The sequence below is a fragment of the Schistocerca americana genome, chromosome X (assembly GCF_021461395.2).
Source record: "Schistocerca americana isolate TAMUIC-IGC-003095 chromosome X, iqSchAmer2.1, whole genome shotgun sequence".
Lineage (NCBI taxonomy): Eukaryota > Metazoa > Arthropoda > Insecta > Orthoptera > Acrididae > Schistocerca > Schistocerca americana.
In genome coordinates this window covers 132,751,970-132,772,893 of record NC_060130.1, presented here as the reverse complement: position 1 = coordinate 132,772,893, position 20,924 = coordinate 132,751,970, and the positions used below count along the sequence as shown (strand labels likewise).

General features: G+C 41.3%; 1 protein-coding gene across 1 annotated transcript in view; it reads left to right on the top strand.

Moving 5' to 3' along the window:
- Positions 1-20,924, top strand: part of LOC124556731 (transmembrane protein 183-like) — a 153,644-nt gene that overhangs the window by 74,947 nt on the left and 57,773 nt on the right. Inside the window, exons 3-4 of the mRNA XM_047130730.1 lie at positions 7,437-7,520; positions 18,350-18,551. Coding sequence (XP_046986686.1) covers positions 7,437-7,520; positions 18,350-18,551 — 286 coding nt within the window. The remainder of the gene's footprint in view (positions 1-7,436; positions 7,521-18,349; positions 18,552-20,924) is intronic.

Here is a 20,924-nt window from a genome sequence, read left to right as displayed (position 1 = left end):
TCGGGTCAGCCCCCTGCGGGCTTCTGGCGGCGTTTGTACGTTGGTCTGTACAGACGTTGTTAGCACATGGATTCCTCTTCAAACTACATTGGAAGCAGTTGCTGTTAGGGTACACCTGGACTCTGAGGTCACGGTTTGCAATCTTTATCTCCCTCCTCACAGGACTCTTACACCTGCTGCCTTAACTGCCCTTCCTCAGCAACTTCTTCCTCCCTTCCTCCTTCTTGGGGATTTTAATGCTCATCATCCCTTGTGGGGCAGTGAATTTCCATCTAGACGATGTCGTCTCATAGACCAGTTTATTGCAGACCACGACTTTTGCCTTCCTAATGATGGCTCACCTACTCATTTCAGTGCCGGTCATGGTACCTTTTCTGCCATTGATATTTCTCTTTCTTCTCCCTCCCTCGTCCTTTTATTACGCTGGTCACCACACGATGACCTTTGTGATAGTGACCATTTCCTGTTGATTCTCTCGCTCCCTTCCTGCTTCCCGATGGACAGGTTACCTCGTTGGTCTTTCCAATTTGCTGATTGCCCTCTGTATACTGCACAGGTTGTTTTTTCTCCCCCTTTGTTGGGTTGTATTGATGACGTCCTATGTGATGTGTCTGATGTGATTGTTTGTGCTGGTAGCCTTTCTGTACTGCACTCATCTGGACCATTTCGACACTGGCAAGTCCCGTGGTGGAGTACGGCCATTGCCATTGCCATCCTTGATCGCTGTCAAGCTTTGCAACATCTTAAGAGGCACCCATCCATTGCCAACTTTATTACCTGTAAACGCCTTGGTGCTAAAGCCCGTTATTTATTCAAACAGAGCAAACATATATGTTGGGAACACTTTGTTTCTTCCCTCGGTTGTACTGTCTTTATGTCATGGGTATGGGGTACACTTCGCTCTCTAAGATTGCCCTTGGCAGTCCACCCTCCCAAGTCTTCACCTCCCAGATGGCCTTTGTACGGACCCGTTGATTCTTACGGAACATCTTGCGACCCATTTTGCAATGGCATCAGCTTCAGCCTCCTATCCGGCTGCTTTCCTTCACCGGAAATAGCGTGCCGAAGCTTCCGCCTTATGTTTTACCCCTTGTCAGTCAGAATCTTACAACGAACCTTTCACTGAATGGGAATTTCTTTCCACACTTTCTTGTTCTCATGATATGGCCCCTGGCCCAGACTCCATTCATAACCAACTGCTTCAACATCTCAGTGCTCCACAATGGCAACATCTTCTCCAGATGTTTAACTGTATTTGGCTCCAGGGTGACTTCCCTTCTCAGTGGACGTATAGCATCGTGGTTCCTGTCCTTAAGCCTGGTAAGAACCCCTTATTTGTTGAAAGCTATTGGCAAATTAGTCTCACAAATGTTGTTTGCAAGTTACTTGAACAGATGGTAGCCCGTTGGCTCAAGTGGGTCCTCGAATCTCTGGATCTATTGTTCCCTTACCAGTGTGGCTTGCAAGGAGGACAGTCTCTGATCAATCATTTACTTCTCTTAGAATCCGCAGTTCGGCAGGCTTTTTCCCAGCGCCGCCATTTGGTTGCAGTATTTTTCGACCTTTGCAAGGCCTATAACATGGCTCTGTGCCATGACATCTTATTTACACTTCATCAATGGGGTCTTCGGGGCCCACTCTCGATTTTTATCCGCCAGTTACTGTTCCATCGGTCGTTCAGGGTTCGGGTTGGTACTGTTTTTGGTTCTCCACGGACCTGGGAGACTGGCATCCCACAGGGTTCTGTATTGAGTGTACTTCTTTTCCTAATTGCTATCGATGGACTTGTGGCTTCTGTCGGTCCTTTGGTTGCCCCTGCTGTATATGTGGATGATTTCTGCATTTGGGTTAGTTCCTCTTCGATGGCTTCTGAAGAGCGGCAGCTCCAGGGAGCTATACGGCGTGCTTCTGCATGGACCCTCACACGGGTTTAAATTCTCTCCTTTAAAATCGCGGGTGGTCCACTTCTGTCGCCATACTACGATCCACCCCGATCCGGAGCTCTATCTCGATGCACCACCATTGCTTGTGGTCCCACAGTTTTGTTTCTTGTGTCTTCTTTTCGACAACAAGCTCACTTCGCTGCCTCATATCAACTTCTGTAGGTAGGATGTTTCCGTAAACTCAATGTTCTTCGCTTCCTTGCCCACACCTCTTCGGGTGCGGACCGCTCCATCCTTCTCCACCTTTATCATGCTTTAGTTCTGTCTCGCTTGGACTATGGTTGTCAAGTTTATGGTTCGGCTGCTCCTTCCACACTGCACGTACTGGATCCAGTCCACCATTGTGGTATCCGTTTGGCTACCGGTGCCTTCTCTACTAGCCCTGTTGATAGTCTTCTGGTTGAAGCTGGGGGTCCCCCCCCCCCCCTTTTCTGTTCGGCGGTCCCAGCTTCTGGTGTCTTACGCAATCGCTGTCCGTTCCTCTCCCACTCATCCTTCCTATTCAGATTCCTCTCCCCCCCCCACTCCCCCCCCCCCCCCCCCCCCCCCCCCCAATGGTTTTCCGTTCTTTTTCCGCCGAATTTTATGGGAGTTTCGGGATGCTGTTGTTTTTTACACCGATGGGTCTAAATCTGTTGAACATGTGGGACATGCCTTCACTGCATCTGTTGGCATGGTAAATCAGCTGCTGCCACCTACATGTGGGGTGTTTACTGTGGAATTGGTGGCAATTTCCCGGGCCCGTACCTTTATTAAACAGTCCCAACACAACCGCGTTTTGTTATGTACAGATTCAATGAGTGGCCTTCTGGCTATTGACCGGTGTTTTTCGAACCATCCCTTGGTCTCTGCCATCCATGGCCATCTCGTTGATCTTCACCATGCTGCTTGTTCTGTTGACTTCCTTTGGGTCCCTGGCCATGTGGGTATCCCAGGTAATGAGCTTGCTGATCGTCTGGCTGGGGGAGCAGTCACTTACTCCCCATTCTTTGTAACCCCTCCTGCAGTGGATTTACGGCTTCACATCAAATCCCTCTTCGCACAATCATGGGCCAACTCTTGGGAGGCTACCTCCCTGTCTAAGAAACTTCGTGCGATTAAGGTGAGACCAGGCCTGTGGCGTTCTTAATTTTGCCTCTCCCGAAAGGACTCGACCACACTGTGTCCTCTCCGCATTGGCGTAATGAGCCACCCCCACTTTGTGGTTGTGGATCCTTCCAGTCAGTAGCCCACATTTTGGTGGAATGCCCCCTTCTTTTGGCTCTGCGTACTAAGTACGTACTCCCCCGTGCTTTACCTTTAATGTTGGCTGACGATTCCTGGATAGTCGAACTGGTTCTTAGTTTCCTCTGAGAAAGTGGTTTTTATTCTCAGTTTTAAGGTTTTTAATCTCACTCTGGTGTTAGGGCAGGGCGGTGAACATTGGGGTATCTCCCACTGTAAGCTGTGTTTGGAGATTCCTGACTCCCCTCCCTGGCCAAGATCCTCTTTTCTTCCACTTTTACCGTGTTTTTATCACTTTTTAGGATTGGTTAGTCTCCTTTTCCCATACACACTTCAACATTCTAGCGGTTGAATGCTTTTAATTCACAGGTGGTCTTGCCTCTACTGCTTCAGAGGTGGGATATTTCCTGCCTCTAGCATAGCCTTGGCGTCGCTCTCTTGCTGACTTGCCTCATTTTGTTTTTACCATTGATGACATGACTGCACTTTTACGGTTTTTAGTCTTATCCCTTTTATCGTTCTGATGTTTCTCAGATGTCACACTATCTGAATGGACCACATTTGAAACAAGGGATTGATGACCTTGCTGTTTGGTCCCTTCAACACCAACCAACCAACCATGTTAGACTCAAAAAGTTGATGTGTCTTCTTTATATAGTCATGTTTCTACAAGGTGACCAAAGAATTTCCCTTGCCGTTTTCAAAACTGAACCCTGTTGTGTAGTGAGTTTTTCATTTTCTGGTAGTAAAGATTTTTCTCCCCTTTGTACTTCACATTTTTCTGTACATATTGGCTTAAAATTTTGGTTACTTTACTCGAAGCACGGTTTGCCTGTGCAATTGAAATTTCAGTCTGTTCATTAACACCTTAGTACTAGTGACAAGTTTCTTAATATTCTTGTGATTTGCTGAAGGAACTAAATTATATTTCACACCTTTAGATAACGTATTAAACTCTTCAACAATGTCCATCAGATTACTCTGTCACAGAACTTCATCTCAGATATAATGTCTTCAGTACTAGGCCACTGGCTTAAAATTAAATGGTTAATATTTTATTATGCCTTTCAGTTTAATAAAAAACCTGTTTTCAGTTTGTCTTTTACATGTTTTGTGTATGATCAGCACATTATTTTAGAAAGTATCTTACGTACATGTATTTAACTGTAGGACTTTGTAATATTTGATTTCTTCATTTGCTATCCATTTTTGTGATGTCTTTCTATTCCATGTTTTTTGACCATGAGCTGGTGAACATACGATATTCTTTTGTTGACCCTCCCAAGCCAGTTAATCATTTTTATTCAAATTGCTCAAAGCCTGCATGTCACACAGTCACTGTGTATTGAGTATATACTGTTTGAAATTAATTGTGTACTTTGTGTTTCTGGAAGATGTATGATGTAGTGTTGGATTTGTAATAGCATTTTGACAAAAAGTATCTTCTTAAGAATGTTAATCCTGATTTTTGACCTTGCAGGTCATGATCATAACTGCATTTTATTTAGTTTTTGTTTTGTGTGTCGTACAGCACCATGAGCGTGGTCTTCGACTGGAACCACTTGGTGAATAAAATACAATACAAACCAGTATTTGTGTTATACATTTCTTAAAATGTGTATATGCTGATAACTGCTTGAAAAAAATGTTTAAAACACTTACATGTGTTGCTTGTGGCATACAGTTGTCAGTGTACCATATATTATCAAAATGTTTGGTATCCTAACAGGAGGACAACAACTGCTTTCCTAGATGATTACTCCTCTACTTTAGATGATGAGATAAATACTGATATGTGTTGTAGTGTTTTATATTTTCTGACCTTCCTCATAAATTGTGAGAAGTTTATAACGTGTATCCAGTGTGACTGACTCATCTTTATTTTTTGTATCATTTTTTGTCCAGTTGCTCCATTTATTAGAGTACTTCATACATGGTATTGTTATCTTACTTGTATTTTAACAATTTATTTTATAAAATTGCTATAAACTGAGCATCCATGTGCTGTATGCTTCTAAGTAAGAATGAGGCAAAGTGGTTCGCATTTCAGACAGTGGAAAATCCAGGTTGGAACATAAACAATTATGAAAGGATGGATCACTATGCACTGTAAACGTGGCATGTTGAGTTGCAGACAGGCACAATGGAAAGACTGTTACACACTAAGCTTTCAGCAAAAGCCGTCTCTAGGAAAGAAAGGAAAGCGCACGCGCACATTCATGCAAGCAGTCGCACCTCGTGCACACGTGATTGTTATCTCTGGTTGCTAGGGCCAGACTTAAACTCCTGCTTTTGAGCGGAAGTAGCAATCGGAAGTGGGGCAGGGCAGGGAGGGGGGGGGGGGGGAGGGAGGAGGAGGAGGATAGAGTGCGTTGGGGAGGAGATCACTGCTTGGTGGAGCATGCAGGGCTGAAGGTGGCAGGACAGAGCTGCCAGAGGCAGTGTTGGGAGCCTGGGGTGGGGGGAAGGAGAGAGACGGAATGGAAAAGGAGAGGAGTAGGAAGGGGAAAAGAGTGGTGGTTGCATTGGCAGAGACTGACTCCTTCACCTATAAACTCTGTCGGAGTGATCCCATCCCAGAAGTTCAGCATAAACTTGTAATTCCTGCTTAAAGCTTTGTGCCCTTCCCAGAACCTCTGCCCTGAATCAAATTCCCTCCTAACCCCCATGACACCTCACACACCCACCTTCTACATGCTCCCCAAAAATCCGCAAACACAAGAATCCTGGACACATCATTGTAGGTGATTATGCCCACATTGAAAGAATTTTGGCCCTCTTGAGTAACAACGCCAACAAATTACGCAGAATGTAGCATCTTGCATCAAAGATACCAACTGCTTCCTTCCCTGACTATTTACTGTATCCACACCTTTACCCTCTGGATCCCTACTTGTCACTTCCCTATACATTAACATCCCTCATGCCTGTGGTCTCATAGCTGTTGAATACCACCTCTCCCAATGTCCTTTGGACTCCAAACCCACTACCTCAAACACGTACCTTACTAACTTTATACTGATACACAACTCCTTCTTTGAAGGGAAGTGATACAAATAAATCTGCAGCATAGCAGTGAGCATCCGCATGGCACACTCCTATGCCAACCTTTTTATTTGCCATCTAGAGGAAATCACCTAGCCTCCAAAATGCCGTACCCCTGATCTACTTTAGGTCAATTGATGATACCTTCAAGATCTGCAATAAGTTCCTCGATTGTGACTGAGCATATTCTTTGAGTCTCAGTGTTTGAATTTAGAAGGTTGACAATAGATATTGTTGCTGAATACAGTACATTGGAAATATTTGAAAAAAGATCAGACTGAGTTATAAGTGGCGCAGGAAAAGGTGGTGGCAGGACCACTTCATCATGTATTGGCTTGTTTTTCCATTACTGCTGGCAGCTAGCAGTGTTAAAATTAAATGTTGCAAATTGTGTTGGCAAACTGAACGTGGATTATGTCAGCATTTCCCCTCTCACGTCTCCCCTCTCTACAACAGCCTAAAATATTCCATTAACTCTGCCACCACCCTTCGTGTGAACCATCTGTCTTGTGCCACTTGTAACTTGTTCAGTCACATCAAATGTCAATAGAAAGAAAACGGGGCACAGTCAAAGAGACATTGAGGAAGAACTTAGAATTGAGGCAAACCTTACTGTGAAGAAATGTAAAATCACGGAATTTTTGGCATTGATCTTATGGGATTTTCACAGGGGCTACGAGTTTATGGTGTAGAATTGTGAAAAATGTGAAATCAGAATGTAAAACGGAAGTTCCACTGTATATAAATTGTATGATCTTTGCATGTACAGCAATTGTCAATGACAGCTGCATATATTTCATAAAAAATTCCTTATGCTGACTTTATATGTATAAAAATTGTGTTATTACATGAACATTACAAAACACTGTTATTGGGATGTGCTAGAGAACATCACATATGAAACATGTATAATTACAATGAATTGTAAAGTCACCTATGCATAAAACACTTTTTTTTTAATGCAGATACCACTGATTATGAGCAATGGCTGAAACAGCTCAGTTGAATAAAATACTACCACAAAGCAGGTTTTGTTGAACCATTGATTAATATGTCATACTTAGTATAAATTTGTCATTCAGGATATTCAGTGTACCCTGCATTTTAGTTCAAATATAAATTTGTCGTTTGGTATATTCAGTGTACCCTGCATTTCAGCTCAGTGACAGTATTGCATACTTAATTTATAGATTTCCTTGCTTATCATTTTTTTCTTTGTTTCAGTAAAATCATTGACTGAAGCAACTGGTAGTAAAACATATGATGCTGCTGCTGAACATTCAGAAGAAAATGCTGATATGAATCAAGGTAAGAGTAGTTATTTGTGGGATCAATGCTCAAAATAAATTTCATAGATTATCATATAAAAATCAATAACAATTTACTGAAATAGCACATATTAAGAACATGATGATGCTAGTCACTTTAATCTATTCCATGTGCATGTGCTCTTTCCACAGAGTAGTGTGTGCAAAAATAACCTTTCTCATATATGTAAATAAACCGTACACTTGAAGCGTTTCTGACAGTTTATCAAATGAGGTGACACAGTGTTCATCACAATGCACTCACATTCATGAGAATGGTTATTCAGATCCCTGTCTACCCATCCAGGTTTAAGTTGCCTGTGGTTTTCCTAAATTGCTGTAGGGAAATGCTGTAATTGTTCTTTAAAAGGAATGTAGCTGATTCCCTCTCCCATATTTCTAGAGTCCAAGCTTGTGTGCCAACTGCAGTAACCTCGTCATTGATGGGGTGCCAAACCATAGTCAACCGTCTCTCTCTGGCAATATTTTTCTAGTACAGCTTGGACTCAGTGGTGGATCTCTGAGTACCTTGTTTGTACCATCATCCACTGGAGGAATATGGGAGAAGATAACTTGGCCACACCCTATAGTATGGTTCTAGAATGAAATTGATAATTGGTGTGAACGTGAAGGCTTTCCCAGTCTAATAATAAATTATATTTATTTAGTGTTTTGACAGATAACGAAAAGTATATAAAACATTATAAATTATGTTATTAATTACTTCTGTAATTTAGTTGGGCCTTTTGTAAAAGATTTGGATTCATTTGTAATTTTTGAGGAGGATAGAATAACTGAGGCTGTGTTAAAACTAGATTTGAAATAAAATCGTCTTTAGCAATAAGGAAAGATAGCAGTGAGCAGAGAGGTCTGCGAAGAGGTTTTATGCAGAAGAGGGGAGAAATTCTATTGTAATCCAGAAGTAATGGATAAAGTGGGGTTAAAGAAAAAAGAAAGAAAAGGGAATATATGGTAAGAAAGACCGATCATCAAAGTTCGTGAGTTTTACGTAAAATCTGAAGAATTATGCAATTGACACCTACTGTAGACTTGCTTCTTTGCGCGCGCATGGGAGAGAGAACGGGCGGGGGTGGGGGGGGGGGGGGGGGGGGGCGGCAAGTGGAATAGTTTGACATGTCATACAAAAAAGAAATATTACCGAATATCCCCACAAGAACCAAAAATCCAGACTGTTTTTTAAACATTTTTGGCTCTCATTTGTCTTGCGGATTTAGTTCACGCTCATTGTCATTGTTTCTAACTCTTAACATGTACATAATAGCACTGCAGGTGCATTCAGCTAAATTTGTCAGGTTGCTGTGATGCTGTAGCTGACACAGAATGTTTAAATTGAACAAATAATTCTTGTACGGGATATACAGGGTTGCCACAAGTTCTGCAAATCAGGGATTTTCAAATGTGTCAGGGAAATTGGGGAAATTTGAAAAAAAAAAAAAAAAAAAAACGCAGGAAAAATCTTGTTTTTTGTCTCAGTAGATGAAATGGTTTTATTACAGGGATGTCATGCATTGTCGTTGAGTGGGTGCAGCTGAGAACATGCCCCACTTCCCTACCCCCTCATTCTTAAGGCTTCTCCCTTCCTACCACTCCACTCACAGGGTGTATACGATCCGGGAAAAACCCTGGAATTTTTTCATCCAGGAGAAAACTGGGAAAAACCCAGGAATTTTTTAGAATTCTGGGAATTTTCAATTGTTTCTATTTTCAGTTAATTTTTTGTAATTTTGACTGGTGAGAATCATACTCTAACAAAGGATATTACTGTATCCCGCTACTGCAGAATAATATTGCAGCAATAAAACATGAACGAGAGGAAAAGCAAAAATAAAACTTAAATTGCAAAGGAAATGCGCTGTATACAGCAACAAAACACAGTGCTCATACAAGCGTCTGCCAACAGCAAAATGCGTCAAAGGCTTTAGGAAGACTATTCAATGCTTCGTAACAACAAATTGCCTCAGATGAGCGTGACGCCACAACTGTTTACATTAGATTCGTTTTAGCAGTTACGAGCAGGGTCATGCGCATGCGCAGTTGAGTAGCACCATCTCCCGCTTCTGGCTACAAAAATGTGGCTGTTGGCTGTGTAAGCAACCGCAGCAAGCAGCTAGATGCTACCTGGAAAATTTTACTGGAGTGCACAAGCTGCCAGATCCATGCATGCGCAGCAGGCCCAGATCTAGGAGCAGGGGAAGGGGGGGGGGAATTCATATTCTTGAGGGGGGGGAAAAAACCTTGTTTCACAAAGTGACTAGCATCTAGCACACGTTAGTCTATCGATTATTCATATGACTTTGAAACGCATTCCCGTCGGTTTCTGAACATCTTTGAACACATTCTAACAAGGGAACGTCCCCATCGCACCCCCTTCAGATTTAGTTATAAGTTGGTGCAGTGGATAGGCCTTGAAAAACTGAACACAGACCAATCGAGAAAACTGGAAGAAGTTATGTGGAACTATGAAAAAAAATAGCAAAATATACAAACTTAGTAGTCCATGTGCAAGATGGCCAACATCAAGGAGAGTGTGAACACAGGAGCGCCGTGGTCCCATGGTTAGCGTGAGCAGCTGCAGAACGAGAGGTCCTTGGTTCAAGTCTTCCCTCGAGTGAAAAGTTTAATTTTTTATTTTCAGTTTGTGACAAACTCTTGTTTTCATCTCTTTTTTGGGAGTGATTACCACATCCAGAAGAAAACCTAAATCGGGCAAGGTAGAAGAATCTTTTTACCCATTCGCCAAGTGTACAAGTTAGGTGGGTCGACAACATATTCCTGTCATGTGACGCACATGCTGTCACCAGTGTCGTATAGAATATATCAGACGTGTTTTTCTGTGGAGGAATCGGATGACCTATGACATTGCAATCAAATGTTTTCGGTTCCCATTGGACAGGTATGTCCTTTCGTCTACTAATCGCACGGTTTTGCGGTGCGGTCGCAAAAGATAGACACTAAACTTATTACAGTGAACAGAGACGTCAATGAACAAACAGACAGATCATAACTTTGCGAAAATAAAGAAAGTAAACTTTTCACTCGAAGGAAGACTTGAACCAAGGACCTCTCGTTCCACAGCTGCTCACGCTAACCATGAGACCACGGCGCTCCTGACCTCACAGTGTCTTTGATGTTGGCTGTCTTGCGCATGGTCTACTCAGTTTGTATATTTTGCTTATTTTTTTCATAGTTCCACACTTCTTCCTGTTTTCTCGATTGATCTGTGTTCAGTTTTTCAAGGCCTATCCACTGTGCCAACTTATAACTAAATCTGAGGGGGTTGCGGTGGGGAGGTTCCCTAGTAAGTTGATTTCTGAATGAAACGTAAGTTGATTTGTGAATGCGTGCATAGTGTACATGATGGCTCTGTCAGGGGAATCCTCGTCGAATGTAGGAACAAACTTTCCTACAGACAAAAGGGGCTATACGAGCTGAGCAGAGTAAGGCCGAACAGATGAATGCCAACCGCTGTCTGATTGTGTGGTTGATTGGGTTTGCGAATGATGAGTGTTGTTATAATTACTAGCGAAATCCATAGATTCAGACTACAGGAGTGGAAATAAATGAATAACAGATAAGAAAGATTACGTATTACGTTCTCGGTGTATCCAATAAAATGAAATTTTGACAGAAATTTTTTGGCCAGATCGCTGTACTAGTAAGGGCCAGTTGTACAGTCCCCGGCTAGCAGCCACTCTAAGTTCTATTCTGGAAGAAGCGCGGAAAACGTGTTGTATGAACATGTAACAACGCCTAACCGGAGAATAATCGTGGGACAACTAAACTGGTGATTCTGGCAGAGTTGTGAAGTTAACCTGCCAATAAGCTTTGACATTGGCAGGAATAGTTACAGAATTAGTGATAACAAGACTGTTTGTTAGAACGAGGAAGGAGAAGAAACGGGGACATCACACAAATTAGGGAACAATATGACGATTCCAAGTTTTTTTTATAAAAATTTCGTACTATACTTTTCGATCTCGTGCTTGAGAAACTGGAGCGTATGAATGAAGTGTGGAACTATTTCCTAACGTAAAGCTTTTTGCATGTAGTGGGCCTAATAGGCATTTGACATTGGTACTTTGTTAATTATATTCTGTCGTTACAAAAAAAAACCGTTTGTGCCAAAACAGTCTCATTTATTAGGTGTGTGTTACAATTGTTGCAGTATTAGAAAGGCCTATTTTGTTTTATCTAGCAGACAGTGACAAAACAGAAATAATCGGATCGGAAAACAACACCAGTCTTGGGTCTTATTTATATTAACAGCTTTTTCAGTATCAGATGACATTTCGACTTTTTATGTAGCAAAACGTTTGACGAGCTTCGATGAGGTAATAGATTGTTTTGCAGAAAGGAAAGCACTCCATGTAAAGCTTTAGTAACATTAGAGAGGAAAAAATCTAGGAGCGAAGGATTAAAGAAATGTGTAGTGTCTTGCTTCTCTCATGTCTTTACTGGGTTTACATATCCTATATTTAATTTTATGTCACACAAAGCAGCAAGTTGTTCACTGGTAGGGAATAAAGAGTGCAAATTTTCTGAATTGTGTGTGTGTGTGTGTGTGTGTGTGTGTGTGTGTGTGTGTGTGTGTGTGTGTGGTTTTTTTGAATAATGGGATGGGATGTCAGACTGGCCAACTATAAGCAGGAGAGACACCACAGGACATTTTAATTTCCACTGTCCTGAATCTGGTTTGATGGCATCCATTACAAAATATACACGTTTCAATTCCACGGAGAGAAGTACAGTGACATTTGATAGAAGAATGCTGTGTGAGGAGGCGAGGCACTCCGTTGTGGCACATTTACGACGAAATAACATGTGACATTTCCTGGAACACACGTTTTATGCATTGGACACTTCAGGAAGATGTGCACTACAAAATGAACATATTTTTGAAAATTCGATTTTTTAAAATTTTTGACGTCCTATCTCAAACGCCCGAGGGAGTGGCAGGGTATTGCCCTGGTTCGGAAATGTCATAGATCCGGGGCTGATGTGCAGTGCAGTCTGAGTTACAGCGGGGAAGTGAGTAGTCTCCACGTGACCTGTGTTTACGTTTAGTGATTTTGCTGTTTCCTCTTCGTTTACTGCTCTCACGTCAAATGAAAACAAAACAGATTTCTGTGGCTGGGAGCTATCAAGTGAATTAAAATACATTCACATAATTACAGAAGGCTAAAATGTGTTATTAGTTTCAGATTTTATTTTATTTTCACCTTTCTGACAGTCAAGCATTAATTGCCTTGCAGAACAATGTTTTTGTCGGTTTGCTAAAGAAATTTTCTATTATTAATCTTTTCCGCTGAGGCAGACAAGATATTTGAAATGAAGTGTTTAATTCCACACACTGTTCGCTGCATTTAAAGTGCACGTTTTTGACTTCTAGCATGTATGGCATTATACCATAATAAAGAACCAAACATGAGATAACACAGTACTGGTACTCCAAGAAAATTTACATCCCGAAAACCACATTGAAAAGCTTAATATCAGATCGTTGCCTACTTCACTGGGTATCTGGACATACGAATGTGCACTTTAAATGTGGACATTTTAGTATGGGTCACGAAATTCCAATGGTCTTGGAATATCCTCTGATGTCTTGTTTCTTTTAATGACACAATGTATGACCTTTTAATGTTTTACACGTACGAACATACGGGCTTCCTACGACATAGTAGCTGTCCAAGCGCGGTGACGCCTGTCATCTGGCGCTCTCTGGCAACTGCAGAAATGAACCTATTTCTAACAGGTCATCGGAAAATATTCCGAATGGTGGTTTGAAAAGCGTTACCATCAAAGTACCATTCTGGCAGTTACACCGGAACTGTGTGTGAGAATGTACGATGAATTTCTTAAATCACAGAGCATTTGACTCTCATTTAAAAATCAACTCTTTGATGACGAGCCATTTAGATGAATTTCGAGCCCAAAAGATCAAACATTTATGTCGTTATTCAAAATTTTACTGGCACATTTGTGTGATATATCTTAAATTGTAATACACTCATAAAAGACCAACATCATATTTGAAAACTTAGCTTCTCTTGCAGCATATTAATTTTATAGACCAATATTATATGCGAAAGCTTTGCGTTTCGTGTAGCAACACTATGTATATTAATTTAAACCATTAACTTTTTATGTTTGTGTGTTCGCGCTACTTAACAGTCATGTTGCTATTGGCTGACTAGATAACATGTCCTAAACTATGAATACCCTCTGTCATTGGCTGGTGAGATCACGTGATGTGAGCTTTGACTGGCTTACAAAAGCGCATCGCTATCTTGAGTTCAATGCTTCGGAAAGTAACATGCGGTGTTTGGTGGAATTCAAATTTATAGTTTCGTAATACGAAAATATGCAGCGTACATGTTGCTGCACATCAAAGATATTTCCAAAACGCTTTTTTTCCCTGTGTTTAGTTTTCTAAAGCGCCGGGAAATTCTACGCCCGTCTATAAAACCATAATTGTTCAAAGGACTGATAAGTTAGACAGTTCCTAGAGAAAATATACTGTCAGTTAACGGGGAAAAAGTGTGTTTTCACCCGTGAGAAAGTGTATTTTTAACCAGGAAATCCGGGAGAAATCTGGGAATTTTTTTCCTTGTCCACGTATACACCCTGACTCAGTTTGCAGTCATTGGTGTTACTGCTTCTTGCCGCTAGCATAGTAGCTGCCGACGACAGGCAGGCAAGCATGAGTTGTAGTTTGTTTGGCTCTGATTCTTAGAGATTGTTGAGGCAGCAGTCTGAGACAGTGGTCGTGTGTGCCTGAGTGTGTCTGAGTGATTGTATGAATGTGTGTCTGTGCTCTGATTTTCTGACAAACGCCTATGGCCAAAAATTTAGTTGTGAGAGTATGATTCTTTTCTACGTGCCTGTCTGAAGCTTAGCGATCATCTTTGCTGTAAGTTGCTACCCATCCTCATTAGTCTTGATTCTCAGAGAATTTGTGCAAGTTATCTGTTGCATGGATTGATCACTGCAGTATCACTTCAACAACATGCTGTCTTTCACACGTGAATAGCTGGTCGTGCGAGTGGATCCCTGTGACAGGCCAAAACTGTAAGCCGTTTCTGTGAGTATATCTAATGGATTGGGACAGATTCGCAGTTAACGGCTGTTCCTCAGTTTGTGCCTGAGATGCCCAGAATGACAGTCTCCATAAAAGATTTTGCCCTGCCGGTAAAGCGCTTTTACAAGAAAGGTGACTGTGCACCAATAGTCCTCCATAAGATCTGTATACTCAAGGGTATGGAAAAAGGCATCGATTCGATGTCTGCTAAGGGTCTGAAGAAAAAGACTACAAAATTGGTTTTTTGAAGTGCAGAGTGGTAGAGGAAGAAATTAGTTAATTTGACATCTATCACAGATGTGACCACAGCATTGCAGGAGGAATCGAGTGCTGGTGTGAAAATACAGCGGACAGGGGTTTCCCAAAACGTTGGATGTGCCTGCAAGCATGGTGACATAAAATCCTATGAAACATCCTGCATTGCTATCCATACAAAATCACCCACGTCCAGGAGATGCTTCTTGCCAACCTGCCAGTAAGACAAACGTTCACTCTGGTATTTCTTGCTCACACAGAAGCAGACAATGAATGGTCATGGAACCTTCTGTAGGCAGACAAAGTCTTTGTCCATAAGTAAAATTGCAGACCATGAGTAACTAAAAATCTGCATGTGCAACAACCGTTACTACTTCATTCTGCAAAGGTAACTGTATGGTGTTTGTTGACAGCATCATTTGTCACAGGGCCATATTTTTTCGAGATGAGTCCTGCAGATCCTGCTATGTGTACCCTCACTGGCAAGTGCTGTGAAGGTCTTTTGTGCACCATCATTCCAACTCTTTAACAACATGGATGCGTGGGCAGGTTCATTGTTATGTAAGATGGCACACCTCCACACGTTGCACAGCCAGTGAAGCAGCTGCTGCAGAGGCATTTTGGAAATGCTAGAATTATCAGCCATCATTTTCCTACAGCCTGGCACTCCTGATCACATGATCTTAAGCCATGTGACTTCTGACATCTGAAAGATAATGTATTCAGTACTCCACTTACGAATGCAGCTGAACTGAAGCACACACTGCACAACACATTCAAACGTGACCCCAGAGACACTTCAATCTGTTGTGGAATGTGCTTTTTCTAGATTTAAACTTGGGGCAGAAAACGCTGGATTGCATACTGAACATGCCTTGCGCCAGTCTCTCAACAATTAGACTCATACATTTTTTAGCTCATAGAACCACAACTGTTGACTGCTGAACCCGTGCAGTCAGGCACATTGAATAGTGCAGATGGAAGGTGCTGCCACAAAATTCACGCAGTAGTCACTCCACAACCCCCAGGATCAGCTACAGTTGGCTTCAGTAGCAATATCTTTGACCCTGTCAGCGCATTGTTTGACAAACACCACCACAGTCTATGGTTGAAGATGGTGACTCGCCTACTGCAGTGTTGCAGTCTTGTCAAGATATGCTGGGGTTCATGCAGTCTCTCTCTCTTTTTTTTTGACTGCTAGTTTCGTCGCAAGCCAGTGAGTCTTTAGTCAGATGTGTAATTGTGTTTATGGTTTCGGTATTCGGCAGTTGAATGTGAACAATGTTCTGTGGGTATGGTATGTAAGTAAGAACAGTAATTTTGGAATAGGTGTTATAAAGAGCAAGGGGATGTGGCTCATTGCCTAGGAATATAAGGTGGTGAAGTTTAGTCATTGTTTCCAGTGTGTTAGTAGTAATAATGGGCAGTCACTCAGGAGAAAGAGTAGTAAGTTACAGTAAGAAGTAATATGACAGTGTTCTTGTTGTTTTATTTTCCTATTTTGTTGTAATTATTGATGGAGTTGAGCCTGGGAATCATAGGAAGTGTGTGTAATTTGTGCCGTTTGGAATGGGCAGAGGTGTAGAGCAAGGAATATTGCTTGGTATGTTAGCATGCAAAGAGGTGAGAAGCGATGGGACAGTGGTATGTTTAAGTATTATTTTCGTTTGTGTTTATGTATTGATGAAAGGTAATCATGTCAGTGGGCAGTCCCACAGGGAGCAGAGTTTGTAATACCACTAATAGCACTAAAGAGAGGTTAAAAATTTGACACACCGAAGTGGATAAGTTAAAAGTTGTGGATTTGTCTAAGTGACTGGAAGCTTTTCGGGCTAGTGAGAAGGAAGCTGTTTATAACAAGGCTGGAGCATGCAGAGGTGGTGCAGAGAAGACTCAATGACTGATGGGTTAAAAACAGGCATGGGGACATGAGAAGTAGGAATATTATGGGGAGGGTGGAAAGAAGGGAAAGACAGGAAGATGAAAGGGAGAGGAAAGGCTTGAGCCAAGTTTACCTCTTCCTGCAAGACATCAGAATATTGTTCATGTAGTTAAAGTTGTCAATCCTGTGAAGGGTGGGATGGAACGTAATGACTGGTGGGACAATTTATTGACTAGGAAGATTAAGGTAATTAAAGAAGGTAACGGTGATGCTATGCAAACTCAGGAGAGTTCACGTGCTGCACAGAATATCAACATTGTCAAAGTTAAGGAGAGTAATGTAGAATTATCAGCTCAAATATAATTTGGAATTGTGGAGTCTGAAGTAGCAAGAATGACCCACTGTGAGTTATACCAAAGTGGAATGAAATATTCACTCTACAGCGGAGTGTGCGCTGATATCAAACTTCATGGCAGATTAAAACTGTGTGCCGGGCAGAGACTCGAACTCGGGACCTTTGCCTTTCGCGGGCATCTACCAAGTGCTCTACCAACTGAGCTAGCCAAGCATGAGTCACGCCCAGTCCTCATAGCTTTAATTCTGCCAGTACCTCGTCCTCCTACCTTCCAAACCTCACAGAATCTTATAACAAAGTGAATAAGTGTGTGGATAGCAATGTGGGTGTTGTTTTAAGGCTGCAGAGCCTGTGCCAGGTTCCCAAGGAAGCGTATGTGCTAATAATATTTGCATCATTCAGCTAATTTCTCAACTTTTTGCAGACAAAGATCATGATTTGAAAGTCTTATTTCAGTGCCCTGAACTAAGGCAATTTTCAAGAGATGTAATACACTGCTATCTTCTTTTGCATATGTGGAACTTATTTTTCTCAATATACGTCAGTGGAAAGTTTTCCAAAATAAAATAAACTTTCTGGTGAGGTGTTTGAAAAAGAGTTATTTTGAAAACAAAACTACAAAAAGTACATTTGCTTTATAAGTGACAGAGAATTGAAGAATTCAATGCCTTTGGATTTCAAATTTATCTGCTATTTGTAACCCTACAGATGACAAATGAATTTTCCAGCTGTGTGCGTGTGCGCGCGCGATGGTATGAAACTTCCTCGCAGATTAAAACTGTGTGGCGGACTGGGACACAACCTGGGGACATTTGCCTTTAGCTGGAAAATACTGTCTGGGTCCAGTGCACAGATGTAATCTGCCAGGAAGTTTAATAAATGGTTTTTATCAGTGAAAATGAATATTATTAAGAATAAATATGTTTATTTACAAATAAGGAATAATTTTGTCTGTATTTGTTATTCTTCCTTCAAATAACTTCCCCATCTCTGGTTGCAATTGCAGAATGAATATTCAGACTGTCTTCGTCGTGTTGGTAACACTAATTAGTATTGTAAATCTTTAACTTCTGTGGTAAATTATCACTACTACTGCATTCATATTATCGCAGTTGTCAAGTTACTCACTTACAGAAAGTCACTCCAGCAGCTGCAAGTATTTAATTTTCTTAGTGCAAGCAGTAACTTTTTAATGACTGATAGTGAACTGTCATTTGCTTCTACTTTGTGTTTCAGAAGTACCTGTGAGACCTACACGGAGAAGAAGGAAAACACCCCCTGAGAGAAATACCAGTACTGGTGTTAGATATCCAGTTGATCTTTGGTTTCTTATATCAGATTACATTGAACCAGAGTGTGTTGGAAAATTTGCAAGATTATGTAAAGATTCCCTACATGTTGTGCAGACTGCACAGTTTTGGTTGTCTTTGTACAGAAGGTAAGATTAAGACAAGAGAGAGTTCTTCAGTGTTACGTTGAGTAAGAGCTGTTTCAGCTGTGGCTGGATGTGTTGAGATATGAGGTCCTTATAATTTCTTCTGTTTTCGATGCTGTCCTCAGATTTTACCATAATTTCATGGTTCCACTGAATGAAAGTTGTGTGTATCTCTTAGGATGTAGCAGCAATATTGCAACGTTGATTAGATTTATCTGTGATTTCCGCGACACACATTGCTTGAATGTGAAAATGATTATGTCAACAAGATGATGCTCCTTTCCTTTTCCACCCATCTGCAACTTTGCTTTTGCTGTGATGTTGTGGATGAGCTATGAATCACAGCAAAAACAGTTTCTCACTGTATATTGAGAGGACCAAAAACCATTGTGCTTCCTTAGAAGACTATGCATTGTTACTGGAACAATGTAGTCAAAACTTAGCAGCCAGTCACATTACAGAATGTGTTTGAAAAGCACCTGCCAATTTGTTTTCAACCAGCTGCAGAATGTCTATTATGCGTTGTCTGAGGATGACCATAGGAAGCATCAGTTTCCTAAAAGGAATTAGGAATAAAAGCCTCCATGAGAAAAAAACAATTGCAGGAGACATTGTCAGTAGCACCAGAATTTATGGTAAGAAATTAAAGGGGCTATTTAAAAGAAAATTTATGCTATCCCACACTAAGTGCTGTCCACAGTGCACTCGGAACTGTCTGTTGCATTTGTACCAGAGTGCAATCTAACACTAATACATTAGTCGTACAGACTGTGGTGGCCAACATGTGGTAAACATAACAGATCATTAACACTTACAAAGTAAAGTTGACTATCCATATGAAACATCACCCAATGGTATTAACTGCCAGGAGAGAACATCTGAAGCATGTAGAATGGGACTATGAGACCAAGAAAAATGGGGAGTAAACCTGGTGGATCACATTATAAGTCAGTGTGATCACCAATCTCATGAAAAGTCCATCCGACAACTGCCTGACCATTGTAAAATATCTCATGTCCCCGATCAGTAATTGGCCAGAGAGCAGGAGGGAGGGGGGGGGGGGGGGGGGGGGGGTGTAGACATGTCATGCCTCTAAGGCTCAGATACAGAGTATCCTCAGAAAACTTCAGACTAATATCAACAGATGAAAGCCTGTGGACTAAATGCATGTACTAGGAGTAAGTGATTGTAAATGCTTCTCAACTCAGTCATTCCATTTGAACACTAGCATAATTGCAGTTAATCAGGAGAATATCTGAAACAAGCATATCAGTGTCTGTTAATGTTGTGCGTAAGGGTAATGTGATTGACCATTTTTGCTACTAACCTGTCGCTCATCTGTGGCTACATGGATACTCTGCAAATCACAGTACCTGGCAGAAGGTTTATCAAACCACCTTCAGAATAATTCTGTATTATTGCAATATTGAATAGCACATGGAAAAAACGAACACCTAGATCTTTCCCATGCGAGCTCTGATTCCCTTTGTTTTTAAATGTGATGATCATTTCTCCCTATATAAATCGACATCATCAAAATATGTTCGCACTTGGAAGAGAAAATTGGTGATTGAAATTTCACAAAAAGATTCTGCCACAGTGAGAAATGCCTTTGTTTTAATGATGTCCATTTCAGGTTCTCTATTGCCCCCTATTTCCCGATAATACAAAATGTGCTGCTTTTCTTTGAACTTTCTCTGTGTACTCCATTAAAACTACCTGGTAAGGATCCCACACCATGCAGCAGTACTCCAAAAGAGGGTAGACAAGTGTAGTGTAGGCAGTCTCTGTAGTAGATATGTTGCATCTTGTAAGTGTTCTGCCAATAAAATGCAGTCTTTGGTTCAGCTTCCCTACAACATTTTCTGTGTGTTCTTTCCAATTTAAGTTGTTTATAATTGTAATTCCGAGGTATTTAGTTGGATTTACAGCCTTTAGATTCAACTGATTTGTTGTTTACTGAATTTTAATGGATTGCTTTCAGCACTCATGTGGATGACCTAACAGTTTTCATTATTCAGGGTCAATTGTCAATTTTCACACCATAGAGATATCTTCTAAATTGTTTTGCAATTTGTAATGACTTTACTGGATGATAAATGGCAGTATCACCTCCAAACAACCAAAGATGGCTACACAGATTGTCTCCTAAATGGTTTATATAGAAAGGAAGCACCAGAGGGCCTATAACACTACTTTCGGGAATGCCAGAAATCATCTCCTGACAGGAAATCGTGAATCCAGTCACATAACTGAGACTATATTCCATAAGCATGCAATTTTACTACAAGCCACTTGTGAGGTACAGTGTCAAAGAACTAAAAAAAACTGAACTCGTCCTGAACAGGCCACGAAGGCCCGACGATACCGACCAGC